At 34.2% G+C, this 20877-nt stretch overlaps 1 protein-coding gene across 1 annotated transcript in view; it reads left to right on the top strand.

The window, feature by feature from the left end:
• The window catches only part of LOC149086478 (ribosome biogenesis protein BMS1 homolog), a 47744-nt gene extending 27214 nt beyond the window's left edge, over nucleotides 1-20530 (top strand). Inside the window, exons 17-25 of the mRNA XM_089255793.1 lie at nucleotides 3536-3724; nucleotides 4486-4666; nucleotides 5560-5618; nucleotides 15176-15298; nucleotides 15943-16038; nucleotides 17254-17305; nucleotides 17808-17983; nucleotides 18623-18781; nucleotides 20266-20530. Coding sequence (XP_089111919.1) covers nucleotides 3536-3724; nucleotides 4486-4666; nucleotides 5560-5618; nucleotides 15176-15298; nucleotides 15943-16038; nucleotides 17254-17305; nucleotides 17808-17983; nucleotides 18623-18781; nucleotides 20266-20454 — 1224 coding nt within the window. The 3' untranslated portion in view covers nucleotides 20455-20530. The remainder of the gene's footprint in view (nucleotides 1-3535; nucleotides 3725-4485; nucleotides 4667-5559; nucleotides 5619-15175; nucleotides 15299-15942; nucleotides 16039-17253; nucleotides 17306-17807; nucleotides 17984-18622; nucleotides 18782-20265) is intronic.
• The last annotated feature ends 347 nt before the right edge of the window (nucleotides 20531-20877 follow it).

Here is a 20877-nt window from a genome sequence, read left to right as displayed (position 1 = left end):
GCGAATAAATAAAAGATCGAGTTCGCAAAATCGTGAGTGTCCATTCAGCCTCTTGATGGTCAAATCGGCCATTTGACACATGTGCAAAAATTCAGAAGTGAAATTTTTGTTGGCCAATCACGAACAAATGTACAGCTACTTTCGGTACGGTTCCAGAGGAGGGTGGGGTTTACAGGGATGATCAACCTTATCTAAAAGCGTTACTAGTTGAGCATGCCCCCCAAGAGCATACATGCAGAAAACAACCTGTTTGAACCCATCGAGTTTACTCGATGATAATCTGTCCCTCAGCAGAGATGCCGCTGATGCGCTAGTGCGCGTCAAATACCCGGAATTTCGGGAAAGGATGCATAAAAATTTTGTTCACGCTTTCCGTGGGAGGCGTACTTATTATTTTAAATATTTTTAGCGCTTATATTTATTATGCGTAAATATTATTTTTTAGGAATTGCAGGGCCAATACACAAATCTGACATAGCTCTCGTATTAAGGTGTTAAATGGTGGTAGACCACAGTTGGAAAATCATTCTCTCCCCCCCCCCCCCCTTTCGATGGTCCACAACTGTGGTCTATCACCATTTAACACCTTAATACGAGAGCTATGTCAGATTTGTGTATTGGCCCTGCAATTCTTAAAAAATAATATTTTGCGCACTTTCATCTCTGATTTTGCGACCCTCCAGAGTGAATACATTCCCCCCTTTTTTTTCAACCAAAACAAATTTTTTCGCTCTTTGGACCATCGGAAGGGGGGGGGGGAAGAATGATTTTCTCTCCCCCCCACCCCATGGCCCACAACTGTGGGCTACCACCATTTAACACCTTAATACGAGAGCTATGTCAGGATATGATGAAAAATCATCCTCCCCCCTGGGAATTACTCAAAGGCTGGGAATTACTCAAAAAGGATTTATATGTGGAATCAGAAGATGATCATCAGAATCATTTGCTTTAAATTCCTTATTGAAGCTAAGATTTTCTGAAATGAAAAATCAGAGAAATTATAGACTGATTTATTAGTAAATACCGTATATAATGGTTCTTAACTTAATGTTTTGTTAATGTAATGTTAATTTAAAACTTTGTTTTAAATTAGTTCCACATGTTAATTTCTCAGTGTCGATGGATTTCTTTGCAGCTTTTTTCTGTACCAATAGAATATTTAGCAATGAATGTAAAAAAAACTAAACCTAGTTATACTACTAAATTAAACTTTTTTTGTTAGTAAGGGAAAGTGCCCAAATACTGCCCCCCCCCCAATCTTGAACTTGATATTAATTTTGGAATCCATATTTTTGACTCGTCAATTTGGCTAAGATTTTTCCATCTGATTAGCCAAATTGCTACAATTCATAAAAAGTCAGGGCGAACTCTGATATATATCTATTCTATAATATAAAATCACAAACAAACTCGAAAAGGGCCTGTTGCTAAGCAACCGAGTGACGGAAGTGGGTGAAATTTTTGAGTGACGGAAATCTGTTACGGAAGTCGGTTTCGATTCATATATCGATATTCACATTCATATATCGTACATTCATATTCATATATTCATATATCGATATGATATCATATATCGATATTGGGTCGATATTCACATATCGGGACCCATTTGACCCATCGGGACCATGTTATGTGCATGTACCAAGAGGCTCCTACAGCAGAGCCCTTAGGCTGGAATTTAGATTTCGAGCCCCCAAACCAGCTTTTCAGGGGCCCCTCTGTGATTAATTTATAGTGTGAAAAATCAAAAAGTGATAAGAATCGTTGTGGCCCCTGTCAGCCCTTCCTTTGTGGGGGGGGGGGAGGTCCATGCCGAGAGGTATATATATACACACACACAACAGCAGTGCTCCCAACACAGGGTCGGGGTACCCGGGGAAGATTTCACGTATAAGTAAAAAGTTTTCATTTCCAGGGGCCCTTGATGGATCTCATTGTTTTCTTGCTGCTTTAACGTTGAAAAATTTCGATAGCAGAAGCAAAAGATATATCCAGTCTGGGGCCCCACCAAAAGTATGCGAATTGGTGTCCCGGGTAATTGGTTGGGGGGTCCTGGATTTTATTTGTTGGTAAAACGAATACAAATGAAAATTTTTCATGGTACTCGCTCCGTGGGATGGCCGACAAGCTTCCAAGTCGGGGCCCATGTTTACAGGTTTCATTTTGGGTGCCCTGGATTTTATTTGTTGGTAAAACGAATACAAATGAAAATTTTTCATAGCACTCGCACCGGGGGATGACCGACAAGCTTCCAAGTCGGGGGCCCCATGTTTACAGGTTTCATTTTGGGGCCCTGGACGAATCTCATTCTTTTCTGTTGTAGAATTTGCAACAGCTGAAGCCCGAGATAAAGCCAGTCTGGGGCCCCACCAAAAGTATGCGAATTGGTGTCCCGGGTAATTGGTTGGGGGCCCTGGATTTTATTCGTTGGTAAAACAAATACAAATGAAAATTTTTCATAGCACTCGCACCGGGGGATGACCGACAAGCGTCCAAGTCGGGGGCCCCATGTTTACAGGTTTCATTTTGGGGCCCTGGACGAATCTCATTCTTTTCTGTTGTAGAATTCGCAACAGCGGAAGCCCGAGATAAAGCGAGTCTGGGGCCCCACCAAAAGTATGCGAATTGGTGTCCCGGGTAATTGGTTGGGGGCCCTGGATTTTATTCGTTGGTAAAACGAATACAAATGAAAATTTTTCATGGCACTCGCTCCGGGGGATGACCGACAAGCTTCCAAGTCAGGGACCCTATGTTTACAGGTTTCATTTTGGGGGCCCTGGATGAATCTCATTCTTTTCTGTTGTAGAATTTGCCACAGCCGAAACCCGAGATATAGCCAGTCTGGGGCCCCACTAAAAATCTGCGTATTGTGTCCCCGCTACTGGATGTGGGGCCCTGGATTTTATTCGTTGTAAAATTGATAAAAATGAAAAATTCTCACAGGGGGGTGTCCGACAAGCTTGCAGGCCAGGGCTTCATGGAAATGTTGGCAGGTTGTAATTCGGTGCCCCTGAATGTATCTCATTGATTTTTGTGGTTTAACATTGTAAAATTTGCAACACATCGGTAGCCCAAGATATATCCAGTGTGGGGCCCCACTGATATTCAGCGAATTGAGTCTGGGGGCCCCCCATGGGGAAGTTTTCTGGGGATACTTGATGAATCTCATTTGTTTTTTGTTGCTTTATTATTATTTTCATTAAAATTCGCTTCTTCAGTAGGCTGGTGCTTTCACACGTCCCTTTCCCCTTTTCCATAGCACGCTGATGAAGTGGGACGAAATAAACAAGATATGTCCGGGAGAGAAGTGGGGGGGGGGGGGGTTGGCCGCCAAAGGCGGCAGAGCCCCCCCTAGTATATATATATATAAAATAAATAATGAATAATAAATAAATAATGAACAAAGTGAGCAGCACTAGTGCTTTTGTCATTGAAAAAGCTATTTTAACTATTTATTCTTCTCTATCTTCGTATCTCTAGATTTTTTCACAAAATTTTTGTTCCTATTATACATATATATTGCTTATTTCAGATGAATAGAAAAGAATTTGAAAATCTAGATGATGAAATTAGAGTTCAGTATGAAGGATTCAGACCAGGACTTTATCTTCGTATTGAGATTGATAATATGCCATGTGAATTCATCAAAAACTTTGATCCAACATATCCTGTTGTAGTTGGTGGCCTGCTCTCTGGAGAAAACAAAATGGGCTACATTCAGGTAAAAAAAAATACAATTTTTGAGAAACAAATAATTGATGCATAAAGAATTTTTTAGAATTATTTCATGTTCCCCCTTTATACATATGGTAGAACCTCTCCAAAAGTCAACTGTATAAATAGATTACCTTCCTTAATTTAACTTATTAGCATCATTTCATGAGCTGTGATAACACAGTTTTTGACTTGCAACGTGGTATATATAGTATCATGCAGAATAAACAATTTATTTCTGAATTTCTGATTACTTGGCCACCTGTCGTAGTATGTAACTAGTCACCTGAGCATATATCATAGCAGATGCTTATGATGGTTGGTATAGTGCCTATTTTTTACAGCAGTTTCTGGCATTCAAACATTTTTTTTGTCTTTGTGGTTTATGACAACAGCCTATAATAAGCATATAATTGGCAACTACTACTACTCTTCACCGCACACCAACTCTGGTCATATTGCCAAACAGCAATTTACTACCAAACAAATTCAGTTGGAAATGAAGGCGCTATCTATTGGTGGGTTATCTTAAGCTCTTTAGGGGAAGGAATTTGTTATTCAGGGTCCCCCCAGGATCAAACTTGTAGACCTGATGGCAACCTTCATGTTAGTAGATGCACATTTTAAAACTGCACCACGCAAGCGCATAATTAACTATTGACAGTTCAACTCATTTTAGGCATCTCTATGGTAACTGCTTTTCAGTATAAACTGCTTGAATGTTTGAGAGGGTGATCAATGATTTTCTAATGTAAATTTATGTTATAGGTTCGCATGAAGAAACATAGATGGTACCCCAAGATTCTAAAAAATTTGGATCCTCTCATACTATCTGTTGGATGGAGACGCTTTCAAACGATTCCAGTTTACTACATAACAGATCATAATGGACGAAATCGACTTCTGAAATACACTCCTAAGCACTTACATTGCATGGCATCATTTTGGGGTTTGTTGTTAGTGATAAGTAAAATATATACTGTGTGTATATATATGTGCTCTCAAATTGATTAGAATGTATTGCAAAAGTTTGTAAGGTTGAATGAAAATGATTATGGATTAAGGGGTCTCATATCTTTCAACATTGTGAAAGCTATATATATAGCTTTTTACATAACGCTAATGCTCAGTTTTTTTTGCAAATTTTTGAAAAAATGCATTAGAAACAGCTTGTACACATGATAAAATAGCATGATATGAATGTAATTAAATACAAATTGATTCAAAATAAGGGAAACAGTTTATTTCATGAAATGAAGCAAAAAATTGAGGTTTCATTGACAATTAAATTCTGAAATTAAATTCTAAATATAAAACGTTTTGAATTTTTAAATTTAATTTTAATTAAGATTTAAATAAATGAAATTTCAATCTTTTGTCTCATTTCACAAACTGAACAGTTTCCTTTATTTTGAATCAATTTGTATTCAATTACATTGATGTCATGCTATTTTATCATGCGTGCAAGCGGTTTTTAATGCATTTTATTTTCAATTTTAAAAAAAGTATCAGATGTATGAAATCTTACACTGGCATAAGGATAGCATATACAATCGAAAATGTGTGTAAAAAATTTGAAATGAATCAGTGGTTAAATATTGTTTTAATGATATTTCTACTAGAGCATAGTTTTTTCACCTGCTAAGAGGTATGTATATGACACTTTAAAAAGTTTTGTCCATTTTAAGTTTTAAGAAATGATCATGACAAGAAAAATTCTGATACAAAACATTCATTTCCTCCCCCCTCATATTTTTTATGCCAAATATGTTTTGTTAAAGTTTTATTCATTTAAAGATGTTACACTACTAAGAATTTTGTTGAAAAAAAATCTTTCTTTAGGTCCTATAACTCCTCAAAAATCTGGTTTCTGTGCCGTTCAGACTGTCAGTGAAATAATGGTGAGAGATTGCTATAATTTTTGTGAAAAAATTAGTATGTTACAAAAACCCTGTTTGTTAATTGTTTTTGAAGGAGAAACATGCAATTTGTTATATTTATTTCATATTTGCCAGACGATAGATATTGTTTTCTTAAATACAGTCCAACTTGATTAGTTGGAAAACCAAAGTCACTGGAAAAAAGTTTGAATCATTCAATTAATCTATCCTGGATCCGTAAAATGACTAGGAATTGCAACTTAATCATCAACATTCATGTAGGATAATAATTATTAATTATTAAAACTTTATCAGTTACAAACTGCTTCCTGAATTTTGATGACATGTCCTAACTGGCCGATTCATTATTGCTGAGCCAAAACCACTGAAGTTATGAATATGAAATTATTTTTTTTAGTTTTATGATATAAAAAGTCATGAAGAGATTTTCGGAAATTTGACCCTTAAGTGGGGTCATAAGAAGGCTCAAAGGTTATATGGAGAAATAATCGCTGAAGCTACAAATATGAAATTTGGTCATTATATTTCTTGACGAAGACTCACTAAGGTTTTTTTAATTCGACCCCTGAAGGGGAGGGGGGGGGGTGTAATAAGGGGGTTTTAAAGGTTATATAGAGAAATCCAGCCGAGCCAAAACCACTTAAGCTATGATTATGAAATTTCTTCAGTATTATATTTTGGCAATGGCTAAAATTGACAATTGTCGATAGAGCCTGTGTGGTGCACTGTATGCAATGAAAAAAAATTAATGAACTCAACCCCCAAGGGGGTCATGAGGCATTTGAATGTATGTGGGTGGGGAAGGGGAATAATTGCTGAGTAGTTTGCAGATTACCAAATCCATATGAGCGAAGCCATGGTTAACAGCTAGTAGTTTATAATTATAATAATTGATCTTAGCTGCTATATTATTCCACTGTTCTGGAATCAGCATCACTACTTCACTGAACACCAACTCTAATCATATCGCTATATTGCAATTTACTGCAATTAACAAGATAGGTTAGAAATAAAGACGCCATCTATCAGTGGTCGCCTCAAGTTCATTAGGGAAAATATTTTATCTACATCCTCCCTCGGGTTTGAACCTTGGACCATGACAGCAACCTTCATAGTGGTAGATGAGCAATACCACTATGCCACTTGGGCGAAATCAGCATCACTGCAGAATTTCTTGACCATGCTCAAATCCTGGTTTATGGAAACAGTTCATGATGATCCATTATTAAACTGTTTCTTAAATTTTGCTTATCATTCTTATGCTATCAAGGAACTTTTTGATACGTTCCATAGTACTATTAATGAATCAATTCCTTAAAAGTTCCATAGAAAAAAAACAAAATATAAGAAAAAACACAGATTATAACAATGAGGTGCACATATGGTTTATTAGTACTCTTAATGACAAAAGGATTTAAATTTTGAATGTGGTACACCTTGATCTATTAGGTTAAAAGAAATAATCAGTGTCAAGTGGTTCTCATTCTTGATGCACTCCAGTTGAAAAATGTTAAAACAGGCATTAAATTATCAAAAAAAGAAAAAAAAAGAAAAACAGAATTTTCAAACTTTTATTTGTCTTTAAAAATTTGTTTAACAACTTGATCAAGAAAAGTTAAAAAATTTCTTTAAAACTTAAGCAAAGTCTGACTTCTTGTAGAATTTTTTAAATTTTCTCATACATAAATCAAGATTTTTTTCTCCCTCTAACTTTGAATTATCTGAAAAATTCGAAAAAATTTAATTAAGCATGAAATTTTAACATTATATATACAGTCGAACCTCGTTAGTGCGTCACCCGGTTAACACGTCACTCCGCTTACCGGGTCACTTTTTGGAAGTCCCAATTGTCCTCAGGCAGGAATTGGCACAGCTATGGCTTACTCCGTTTAACGAGTCACCCCGCTTACTAAGTCATATTTTTGCTCTCCCAAGAGTGACTCATTAACAAGGTTTGACCGTTATTATATAGAAAACTCAAGAGGGGAGTTTTTAAAAGTTTGAATAAACCAAGTTTTACTGTGCGTTCAATACATGTGAATTGAGCTCTCAAACTCAAAATTAAATTATTTTTAAAGTTGCTTAATGAAAGTTTATAAATGGGATTAGTGATATATTTTGGTGGAAAGGATGGGTGAAAATCATTCATCAATATCAAATGTTGAGCATCTAATTGATAAAAAGATACATTTATCCACTAGTCCTATTTCCAAATGATATGATCATGGTGGATTTCCAGCTCAGTACCACAAATGACAAAGTGGTACAGAAACTTTTATATTTATTTTTACATCTATGTAATAACAGTACAATGCAAGTTTTCTTTTAATTAAAAATAAAATATGCTGCTTCAGAATGATAGATGGCTAATATATAATATGATGAATGATAATGACTCACCTGCAGTTGGTAGTTTTTTAGCAATAATCCAGACGGCAGTCTATTACAGTAGAACCTTGTTTATCCAAACATAAATTTTCTGAACAACTCGGTCAACCGAACACCTTTGCAGTTTAACTCATTTTCAATGTTCTATAGTCAATGATGCTCGACAGTTGGTATTTTCTCCAAACTTGAATTCTTTTTTCTCCCAACTCCATAGCTTTGCTCTATATTACAAATAATTCCACTTCTAAACAATTGTACTTACCATACCTCTGAGCTATAGATCTAAGTAGGGGGCAGATTTGGGTACAGCATACATAGGTACAAACGATTGACAAACAAACGGGTGAATAGGAGCAGATTTCACTACCATCTTTTATTTATTTATTTTTTTTGTCTGACGAATTCATATTAAATTCAATTTATTCTTTTCACTGTCTAATTAGTTTTGAAATTGATTTTCTGAACTTTTCACTTTTTCAAACACCCTTCGATCCCGATGTGTTCAGATAATCTATGTTCTACTGTAGTTAGAAATTCTCTCTGCATATGGATCATGTTGCCGTATGATAAGTTAATTCTTTAGCTAACTTTTTTCCAGGTCTGCTTTAAAAGCTTGATCAGTCCCGCTGTCTATACATTTTTTTCATCATGAATCATCTTTCGTCTAAGCTTTACTACTGACAAGCTTTAGGCCAATGTTGACATGCCTGCATACTTCTTTCATAGGTGGCAATGCTTCCGATTTGCCCGGAAGCCTTATTAAAATCTTCCAGTCAGAAATCTAATTCTTCTGATTTTTTGTATCTTCATAGAAAAATCCCTAAAAGTCATCAAATTGAGCTTTGTTTGAATAGAAAATCCCTAAAAAAAATACTCTTCCAGTCCTTGCAGTTTCAGGCTGACCTTGTTTCTTCAGGAAAAATATGGGGAATCAGGATTTCAAGTACGAAAAATTGGTGATTGTCACCAAATATGATGCCAAAAGCATGCAAAGTGGCTAATTATAGCTAAAAAATCGGGACAGCGAAAAATGTGTTCCGGAAAAACAGGCCATTGGTCACCAAACAAAACATTGGTCACCCAGTGGAATTTCTAAAGTCTCTGGTTTTTCCCTTTTATTTGTTTGACATGTTTTCTTTGATAGTGTCATCACGGGATAAACTACAGATTTTTCAAGTCTGTGAATTGGCACCTATGTTCTTTTCAAACATGTCAATTGTGTTAGAATTCACGATCGCTGGTGGTAAGCTATTCCATTTATTCACAACCCTATTAGAGAAAAATTTCCTGCGACACCACAACCTGGAATAGTCCTTATTAAATGGTACCAGCGTACCTTTGCAGAGCAGTCGATTGCCAGTGTATTAACCGGTTGAGCGGTGAAAGGTTTTTCGATTTCTATTTGAAAAACGGTGTGAGGTTATACGGAAAAATACTTGTAAAGTGGCGAAGCTTCTTTATCTCAAGTAGTGCTATCCCCCCCAACAAACATGCAGGACAACAGAGAAGGCGTGGTTGGTGGGGTCCATCCAAGTGACAGGTTGGCTACACCTATTCCTAAGTGATCCTATTCTTTACTAATACACACTCAACTTCAGTATCTGTTCTTTTGTTACAGTATTGGCCATTTTCTTTCTCCCTGTCGTGGTCATAGACATATTTAGAAGTACATTTTTCCTATTGCTGTGGAACATCGCTAAAATGACACTTGATACAACGATATTTTTCAAGTATTATTTGGAAATGTCTATACTCTAATGTTAATCGGCTGCCTCTCGATATAGCGATAATCCCACTACAGCGATATTTTTTCTTAGTCCGCAGACTATCGTTATATCGATGTTTCACTGTATATATATTATACTTTTCTCACTAATTTATTGGCGAAAAGAAGCGTTTATATTCTCTAAATGCACAGCAACACTATAACGGGGTATCAGGGATTACGCAGCAAAGTTTTTCTTTTCATTTTCATTTAAAAAAATATTTAAGCCCGTTCTGAGTCTACGTAGAGTTTCACGGCATTACAATACTTTATAATCGCACTTCCTTGCAATTTTTTCGTTCCTCTTTCGCTGACGTTGCATGCGACTTATCATTTTGTGGTATCACTAAAGTGTCTTAGCACATTTTATCCGAGAAGTGTGATGCACTTTTCCAATGTATACTTTTCAGTTTAATCGAATAGCTTTTTCGCAAGAGAAAAGGCTGCACAGTTTTGAACAGTATAGGAAATTTATGAAAGCAACACACATTATGTGTGATAAGGCAGAAAAATATACATATATGGTGTACCTTGAATTTCCTAGAAAGTTGAAAATAACAGTAGTCGATGATTTTAATTACACAAATATCGATATTATACCTTATGAGTAAATTTGAAATATGCAATGAATTGGAAAATACCTTCGTTTCTATTTAATCTATTTATACAACACGAAATGATTTATACTTCACGTAAGAAAACTAACTGATTATAAAATATATCAATTTTATGTGTATATGGAAGGAATCAATTATTATGATGTATTTAATACATGCCATTAATAATGTAAGATACATTATAAACGCAAACGTTTTAAAAGCCTATTTGATCCTCGTTTCGATAGGTGACATGTTTAGCAATGCGATGTATCTTACAGAATTTTTTTTTCTTTTGATGAAATTTACTTTCTTTGATGATATACAGAAAAAAAATAAATAAAAGGTAACAAAAGAAATGGAATATTTGTCAAAATTTTAATTGAATCAACGATAACAACTGCTTTTCAGGGTTTATCTCAATGTAATGTCACATTCAGTTGGTCACCTATAATTGAATTTTTACGCTTCGCATAAATTACATGTGTTATCATAGGATTCTATAAACATATTCAAAAAAAAAAAAACCCGCATACATACACACAGTTGTACCCGGTTATAACGAAGCTAGAAAAAACAGCGAATGTATTCAATATAAGCGAATTTCATTACATCCGTACCAGCTTGGAAAATGATACGATTAAGCGAATAACACATTTTGCACGAGCGATATGCATTTTTCAGTAATCTGAACATTCTTAAAATGAATAGATTAAAATAAAGATTAAAAACTTAATTGATGATATAATAACATTCCATATGAATGTTGTTATATCATCAATATGTGATTATATAGAAAATAATATGTACCGATTATTATTTTTCTTGATATGATTGTAAATGTCAACCGTATTGCGTTTAAATCATTTTTGCCAAATAAGCATGCACAAAATATGTCTTTTATTTTAGTAAGTGCATAAACACCAAACAATTTTTGGTCTCTTTTTTGAATCATTCAAAGAGAATGAAAGAATTATACAAAAGGAATTATATTATCAAATCCGGACCACAATCATCCCATTCTTTTTTGCATGCATGGTATGTATTACGAAAACTACTATATATATATCGAGTAGCTTTGTGTATCAAAATTATACTAAATACAACATAGGCGTTCTCAGGATTTTCTCAAGAATGGGGGGAGGAGGGGTCAAATTTTTTTCTTCTGAAGGAGGGGGGGGGGAAGTGAAGTTTTTACTGAAAAATAACGCTGTAATCTCGGGCAAAGCTTGAACCCCTTCTCCCCTTTTCATACGGCAACGAAACATTCTGTGTTTGGGGGGGGGGGACGTTTCATGCCTTGACGCTGTTCAGAAAACATGTCAATTTCAATATTATTTTTGACAAACCGACTTTGATTTTTTTTCTTTCAAATTTCACATAAAAAAGAAAAAATTGAGAAAATTAAGATGTCGGATAATACAGTAGATTTTGCTTTCGAAGACAAATTAAACATGCAGCACAATGTTTCAAAAAGGCCACATCACATATGTTTTCAAATAAAGAAAGTTTTGGTTTTGACGTATACCGCGTACGAGCTATTTCTTTATAAAATTTAGTTCCCTTGGTAGGGTGCAAGTCACATAGACTATTATTGCTTTCAAAAGAGAAAAAATGTCTTTCTGAGCCTTTCTGATCGGTATATCGATCTCTAAGATATCGATATACCGATTTCTTTGATTGTTAGAGTTGCTGTCGCTAGCCATAATTAAAAATGGTCACAATTATTACCAAACACTATGCCAACGTGGTGATGACCCTAAATCATAGGAATCGATACATGGGGCCGGTCAAAGCACAAAATTTGGACATTGGCTGGGCAAACTGCCCAATTTCGGGCTTCGCCACTGTTATGCAGGGTCGCAACTAGATGCTTGGTCACCCGGGGCAAGTGCGCATTTTGCCCCCCCCCCCCTTGTAATATTGAAGGTAAGGTTTGAGAATGAAATTTGCTCCCCCCTCTGGTCCAGGGCACGAGGCCCGCCTGCTCCCAGGGCTCGGTCGATTGCGCCGAAAATGGGAGTGTTTGTATTCCCCCAACAGGTCGATTGCGCCGAGTCTGGAAATCGGGTTGTTTGGATATCGGGGTGAGCGCAATCGACCTATAAACGGTTTATCTTCTGCGCAATCGACTTACACCCCTGCTCCCTAGTTGCGGCCCTGCCCATTTATATATATTTATTTATGCAGACCAAGAAAGAAATATCGTTGTATATTGGTTATCGTTATATCGAGAGGCATCAATTTAACATTAGAGTAGTGACATTTCCGCACAAAACTCGAAAAATATCATTGTTGAAGGATTTATCGCTTATCGTTGTAGCGGGGTTCCACTGTATTTAAAAAATTTGTAAAATATAATTAAAACATTTATAATTAAAACAGCAATTGTGTATTAACAAATGGCACGAAATATTATGCAAGTCTCAAGTTAAATCTATATACATATAATTTAGAATAAATTCTAAAAAAAATAATAAATTCTGGAAAAAAATGTAATTTTAATTTCATCTTACAGTCAATAAACTTTTTGTTGGATTTCAGTGGATTGCATACGTTTATTTATGTGTTTATATACAGTGAAATCTCGTTACAATGTCACTGATACAACGATAAATCCATGGCCCCCACATCCTGGACTAGGGCCCCTAGGCTGGAATCTTTTGCGCCCCCCCCCTCCCCGACCAGACTTTCGCGGGCCCTTTTATGATGGATTTATAGCGTTAAAAAACAAAAATAATGAAAATCGTCCCGGACACCAATGCTGCAGCCTTGCCAGCCCACCCCTTGTGGGGGCTACTACAACGATATTTTTTCGTCTTATTTAGCAATGCCTATAGCCTAATATTAAAGTGCTGCCTCTCGAGAATATCGTTATATCGAGATTTCACTGAAAAATTAAAATAAAATAAAAAAATATTTTTGAGAAAAATTTTGACGTACAGCTTCACATGTTGTGAATATAAGTGTGGAAAAAACAGTTCCCCTCCTTAGAAAGATAAACAGTTTCTCTCCCTCTTCCTCTGTACCACCCCTCCCTAATTCCATTTTAACAATCTAGCATTCTTACTTTCAAGATACCAGTAAAAAAGCCACACCTTATTCTGTACAGACAGTATTTATTGTGACGGTCTATAACCAATTCATTGTACTGTTCAACTGAGCGCTTCATTCATTTGAAGGATTAGGAGGCGTTGAAGGTGTCAGTCAATGTACAATAGGTCAAGGGGGAAGGAACAGGTCTTCCATGACCCATATATTCGTCACCACCGCTCAAGGATTGGAAAAAGTTTGACCCATATAGTCGTCATCACCACTCAAGGATTGGAAACATTATGACCCATATATTCGTCATTGCCACTTGACTGGTTAATAACTCATCATCCATCCTATCCATTCCATTAAAAATTTTAAAAACTTTATACTCAGACACCTGCGTTCTTCCAATGTAAACATATTCAAAAAGTAAAGTTGCTCTCCACAGTTTAAGCTCAGTATGCCATCAACAGCACACATAGCTCTTCTCTGTGTGAGTGTGTGTATGAATTTGGTTTCTATGTGCATATTTTATTATTACATTTATGCCGTATTATCTTGCATTTGACAAGATATGAAGACATGATATAACTGATGATGTAACATCAAAATTCTAATGCTAATGTGTTGATTAAATTTTTAGCAGCAGTTTTAATAAAAGAGTAAAATATCCAAAGGTACATTATAATGATGTACAATGCAACAAGATGCTCCTGCATTATAATTTTGCATTTATTGCAATTTTTATGCTATCTTAATGTGTTTGCTTCTTGATTAGGGTTCATGTTACCTTTTTTTAATAATTTTTGCCATTTTGGCTCAAAAAAAAGAAAGTGCAGCCTAATGGGGAAAAATGGCTTGCCAAATTTGTTTTGTTTAAGGACATAGATGAATTATATCTTTCATTTATGCATGCTGAATGAAATATTTACAACTTGGACCAATGACAATCGGAAACAGGAACCCGGTTCTTGATGATATAGATGCAGAAGAATGAAAGACCAGTAGTACACTGGATTTTTCTGCTAGTTATTAAGATATGTATATTTCATCGCTTATGTAAGATCAAAGTTCATGCAAATTAAATGATTCTCTAACAGTGTGTATCAGATACCAATTATATTATTTATGTGTGATATACAGAGTGCATAGCTGACAACACGCACCATATTTTACTGTCAAACTTTTGATCATTGACACATACTTCTGATCAGGAAAAGTATCCAAATAAAGTGTAGAACTCGTATGTCACTCATGTTGCAAGGGGTTGTATAGTTACTAAAATAAAAAACTCTTTACATGGACACTCTGTGCTGAAAAACCCAATGAGAAAGTTGTTGCCCTGTCTCTCTTGAGAACAACAAAAAAATTGCATGTTTGTGTGATATTTGCTGAGATATTTGAATTAAAACGTGTTTCACTCCCATTTATGCTGTTTTTTCCAAACTTTTCTCCAGTTTTTAAAATTCAAATATCTCCGCGAATAATGCACTTAGAAACATGAAATTTTTTTCTTGTTGGCCTCAGGAAAAAGACAAGGCAACAACTTACTTTAATAACTATATAACCCCTTGCAATATGAATGACTTATCTGAGATCTGAGGTCCATACATTATTTGGATACTTTTTCTAATTGAAAGTATGTCCCTAGGATCAACAGTTTGCCAGTTTTCTGTGCGCACTGTTAGCTATGCACTCTGTATATATTGTTCAAGTATCTTCCAGTAACAAATTGATATACAGTTATTTTAAAGATTATCGTAATTTCTTAGAGCAATTTCAGAATTGCTGCAATCGGTTCCATCACAGAAGTGAATCAGTCTACTGAGATAATGAAAAAACTGAAACTTATTGGAAATCCTTTTGAAATCTACAGGAAAACTGCATTCATTGAGGTATCTTTAATTCTACATCGTATTTTTGTCAATAGGTTTTTAACTCAGCAGACACTTGAATTAAAATTCAAAATGTTTTTACATTATTTCTAAGTTAAAAACTGTATTATTGATTTTGTTTTGAATTTTTCAAGAGCCTAAAACCAAGCAAAAAAACATATATGAAAATTATTAAAAAATAACCATCAGAAATCAACATTTATTCCTATAATAGTTACCAAATGCTTTATCCGTGGAGTAAATATGTGAGAGTATTTAAAGTGTTTGAAATGTAATAACTTTTTAAAATGCATTTTCAGTTATAAGTTATTCAGTTATAACTTATTATTATTTCAGTTATAACTGTTTTTGAGATGTCAATTTTTGTATTTCTCATTCTGATTTATTAAGTTTGATGATTTTTGTTTTTTAAAGTTATAATTAGCAACACCTATTTTGCCTTTTTCAAAGAATATGATTTTTTTATTTACATTCATAATGGGCATTGCTAAGATTTTTATGAGTGGAAAATGCCTTTAGCAAGAACCAAGCAAAAAAAATTAAAATTCAATTATTTTTATTGACAATCATCATTGAAACGAATGAGTTGAAAATTTTTCAATGAAGCATCTTTTTATGCATTTAATATTTTATTATTTTCTCAGGGCATGTTTCATTCACCTCTTGAAGTTGTCAAATATGAAGGAGCAGTGATAAGAACAGTCAGTGGCATCAGGGGTCAAATCAAAAAAGCACTTCGGGTAGAGTATTTATACTATCAATTGTACTAAGTCTTAATAACAATATGTTCCTATTGCATGTAACTTGTGTTGGATTATGAGGCATATGAACAATATACCATTTATTATACCATGTCTATAAATGTACCATGATACAGTTAAAGTCTGTTTACAAGTACAGCTTGTAGCGAGAGTCTCGATATAACAAGTGATTTTCAGGTGATTGTCGAAGAGCCAATGTTACAAAAAACATTCACTTATAACAAGAAGTACATGATAACTTACTGCGCTGGAATAAACACATCTACCAAAAATGTCTCAATAAACTTTTTCCTTCACAGCAACCTTAAACACTACTCGCAATGTTAGACTCCTCTGTTATCAAATCTATTTTTCCAGTCCTCTCCTATGCCTCCAAAATTTGGGACCCCTACACTGCAAGCAATATCAAGAAGCTGGAATCAATACAAAATAAGTCCGCCCTATAATTCATCTACGACAGTTGGTTTTCCTATGTATCTGTCTCTGAACTTAAATGCAAACTTAATCTTTTCCCTCTAAGTACTCACCGTCTTCTTTCTCGATTAACCATGCTTTTTAAAATTCTTCATAGACATTTAAATTTTGATACCACCGGTATTATCTCCAATCCAACATATATCTCCAGTAGACTTGATCATCCACTTGAGATAAACCCTATCTCCGCTTCCACCGACTGCTTTAAATTTAGCTTTTTTCCGCATACCATTTCTAACTGGGGAAACTGGCACTGTCTCCCCTCCACTGTCGTTGATTCACCCACGCCATTTATATTTTCGAAAAATGTAAAACTTTTATTCTGTCACCATCATGAGGCCTCGGCCAACATTATTGTATAAATAAATAAATAACGGAAATTTTTCCAATGATTGTGAACTGTCATTATAACAGACGTCTACTGATATTACGAGCACCATTCTATGTGTTTTTATTAAGTTTACATATTAAAGATATACTCTTCTATATATGCCTAATTTTTACTGTGGTTAGGCTGTAATGCAAAGGCAAATTACACATTAGAAACACTCTTGGTACACCAGGTTTTCTACTATATTAATTTTGATTAATTTATAATGTATTTGAACATTATACTGTGAATTCAATTCATAATAGTGCCCACAAGAAAATTATAATAATATGGCACAGTTATATAATATATTAATAACATTTTCATACTGTATATTTGTTTTTCTACAGAAACCCCCTGGAATATTTAGAGCTACATTTGAAGATAAAATTCTAATGAGTGGTAATTTTTATAGAATTATTTTTCGTTTTATCTCTCTATATATTGCATATTTATAAGTTTGCCTTATAAAAATATTTTTAAAAAATTTATAAGAAAATTTTTTCTTCTCTCAGAATTAACTTTGTTACACACACAAAAACGTTTATCTTTGTCACAAGATGAATAAATAGTGAAAACCAATGTTTTCCTCAACAATAGAAAAATTTGAAATCAAAATTCAAATGACATGATGAAGCCTAGATTGTCATGATCGTTCCAAAGCACTGGGTTCTGTTCACTAGTGTTTCAACACAATCGTAAGAATCTAAATTTTATCATATCATTTGGATTTCAATTTTATTTGTCAAGAAAAAATTGATTTTCACTGGTTTATTCATTTGTTACTTACTTGGTTTCGGTCACATTCAAAACAGGTTCATTCTATTTTTTACCTGATTTAATTGTTTTTGTTTTTCTTTAAGTTTGTATTTGGATCATTATTATTTTTCTTCATTCACCTTAGATATTGTGTTTTTACGAACGTGGGTGAAAGTGGAAGTGCCACAATTTTATGCTTCTGTTTGTACTCTGCTTCTGCCACCAGAACAAAAAATGAAGTGGCAAGGAATGAGAACTCTTGGTCGTTTGCGGTATGAGAAAGGTCTTCATGCACCTGTTTCTCAAGACTCTCTATACACAGTGAGTAAAATTTGAAATGTTAACAACTAAAAAAGAAATTCTGGCTTTGTAGTATTGATTCATCTGAAATAATCTGGTCACTCTCTCTCAAAAAAAAATTGTGCATGATTAGACACAAATAAAGGAATTTTGTAAAAAAAAAAAAAAGGTTAAGGAGAAATTTTTTCTCACATAAAAATAAAGTTGTAGGGTTTTACCCTAAGGATCAAGGGAAATCATGGTAAAAAAAATTCTGATGATTGATCTCAAACTACACCGGGAGAAATATTGAGGAATGAAACTGAAAGTATTGTAGGTAAATGGGAGAAAACGTTAGCCAAATTGGGAAAAACTACTTGTAATTTGTCATAAAAAATCTGTTTCTTGCAATCGATCATTAATAGTTCCATAATTTGTCTTGAATGCACTCTAAATGCCAAACCTATTGATGAACTAGAGTAGAAAAAAGCAGGACGAATGGCACACATTTGTGTAGGATGGAAAAAATGATAAAATGAGGTTATGGGAAAAATGTTTGGGATTGGAAATTTTTTTTTGTCTGCGTGTTTCCACTGAGTCATTCTAGTTAGGTTATATATCGTATGATTATCTTCGTACAAGTTTTTGTTTTAACTTTGATTCATAATTTTTTCTGTACAGCCCATTGAACGAAAGTTGCGACACTTTGCTCCATTTGTTGTGCCAAAGAAGATGCAAAAAGAGTTGCCTTTCCAGGATAGAATAATCCACCTTCCTAAGAAAAAGGGTAATCCAGAAAATCGCAGGGTAGCAGTTATCCGTGAACCTCACGAGCAAGAGGCACGTTATATAATTTTTTACTTTCTATTACTAATGATTTTTATATTTATTGACAAATTTACTCTTTTCTGACTTATAGTGAACTGTTTTTTGAAAATCTGAGATGTTTCTATTATTTTCTTTAACTTCCATTTGATCAGCATTTCTTTTTATTATACAGGTGAACATTCGTTGAAAAATGCTAAATGCAGAGAATTGTTTTCGAATAGTTAAAATGAAATCTAATTAGTTGATATCTAAATTTTACATGATAATGTTGATAATTAATATCTTGGTGATGTTTTTTGAGAAAAAAAAAAGACACATTGGTGTAATTCTTCGGCTCACCATATGCGACATAGAATGTCATAGCTGCCACGTCTGAATTGGCAGAATTTCTATTGTGATTGCAAAAGAAAAAAATCCATACTTTTGGAGAAAAAATATTCCCAAAGAAAAATCTGGAAAAAAAGATTGTTGCTTTCATTTTTTTATCCCAGAGATGTCACAAGCACAATGTAAATTGTCTCTATTGCGTGAAATCACAAAAAAAAATCATTTTCAGATGAGGGTGGGAAGCCAAAATTTGCCAAAATAGCCAGCATCAATTCTACCTTTCTGCATTCAAAATTAGTGAGATGACTTGTATCAAATTTGACCATATGTTCTGTTTAGTCTGTGTCCCATTTCAGGCCATATGGGGATTTCTTTGTTGACGTAGTGAAGACAGATAATTTAATCTACTGGTTGGCGACTTGATGCTGATCAGGGATGGCTTGCAGGATGTCACATTTTTGCAAAGGGAAAAATCCCTTCAATTTTACTTTTATTAATGAAAAATCCGTATATTGTTTTCAAATCCCTCATACAGTAGATCATCGATTCTCTGAAACAATTAGGGACTGGAGAATGTTAAAATAACTGCTTGTCATAGGAGTAATATGAAACAAAGAAACAGTGATATTAAACACTAACCTGTATATATTTTGTATCATATGCCTTACAAGTAACACAGAGAACTGACTAGCCTAGTCCAAAATGTTCTTTTTTGCTTCACTAAAAGTGCTGGCAGCCACTAGCAGAACTTCTACATGGCCCACAAATTTGAATTTGCCGACTGGAATGCTTTCGGTTGACTAATGTTTTGGTTGATCGGTATTTGGATAATCGATGCTGTACTGTATTTATTTTTGTACAGAATTTTGATCCATACAAAACCTCCCTAATTTGCATTCTCTAAAAGTGGCAGCTACAGAATGTGATTTATTGGACGAGTTTGTACTCTTGTTAATTCTAGAGCTTGTTACCACTTAGAAAATAAATCACAAATGATTACTGAAGTACCACTATATTATCAAAAGAAGCCTATAGTTTATATATCATTCCAGATGTTTTCAACTTTTTCTGTAAAAAAAATGTTAATTTTGATGCTGCTTGTATGATTATTTCTACTCTATATTGAATTATAAATATTTATTAAATTTTTTAATTAAAATTTTTTGCAGATTGCTAAAACAATTAAAATGTTGAAGACTGTGCATAAAATGAAGATCATAAAAGAAAAGAAAGCAATGTCTGTTCGTGTAAAAACTCACAGGAAAGAGAAACGAAAAGATGACGAAATACGGCATCATAAAATGCAGGAGAGGAAGAAGAGAATCATGAAGTACAAAGGAAAGAAGAAAGACAGTTGAGAGGGACTTTCGACTAGTATATAAATGTCATTACTCAGAAATGTGTATATGTAAGAAATAAATATTTTTTATTTGATATTTTTCTTTCTTATCCTGGCGCCCTAAAGCTATTCTTAATGAATGAAAAATCAAGTTGGTTCATGCAAAAATTTTATTGTCATTGATTTTTTTAAATGTTGCTCAAATATTAAATTTATTTTATTAAATGAATCAGCAGAGAAATAGGCTGTTTAAAAAAAAATTAAATGACCAATTCATTCATCCATTTTCTTGTCTTTTCAATAGGTATCTTACTAACAACGATTTTCAAATCTAATAGTTATATATGCCATATTTATGTAACCATAAGATGGTTTTACATACTAGGCAACCCTGAGAGAGAGAGAGAGAGAAAGAAAACAGAAAAATTAAAACAGCTAATGC

The sequence above is a fragment of the Pholcus phalangioides genome, unplaced genomic scaffold, assembly GCF_987345545.1.
Source record: "Pholcus phalangioides strain wild (caught in Gottingen) unplaced genomic scaffold, Ppha-v1.0 ptg000004l_1, whole genome shotgun sequence".
Taxonomy (NCBI): Eukaryota; Metazoa; Arthropoda; class Arachnida; order Araneae; family Pholcidae; genus Pholcus; species Pholcus phalangioides.
The sequence above is the reverse complement of the archived record's forward strand: the minus strand, read 5'-3'. Positions and strand labels throughout refer to the sequence as shown.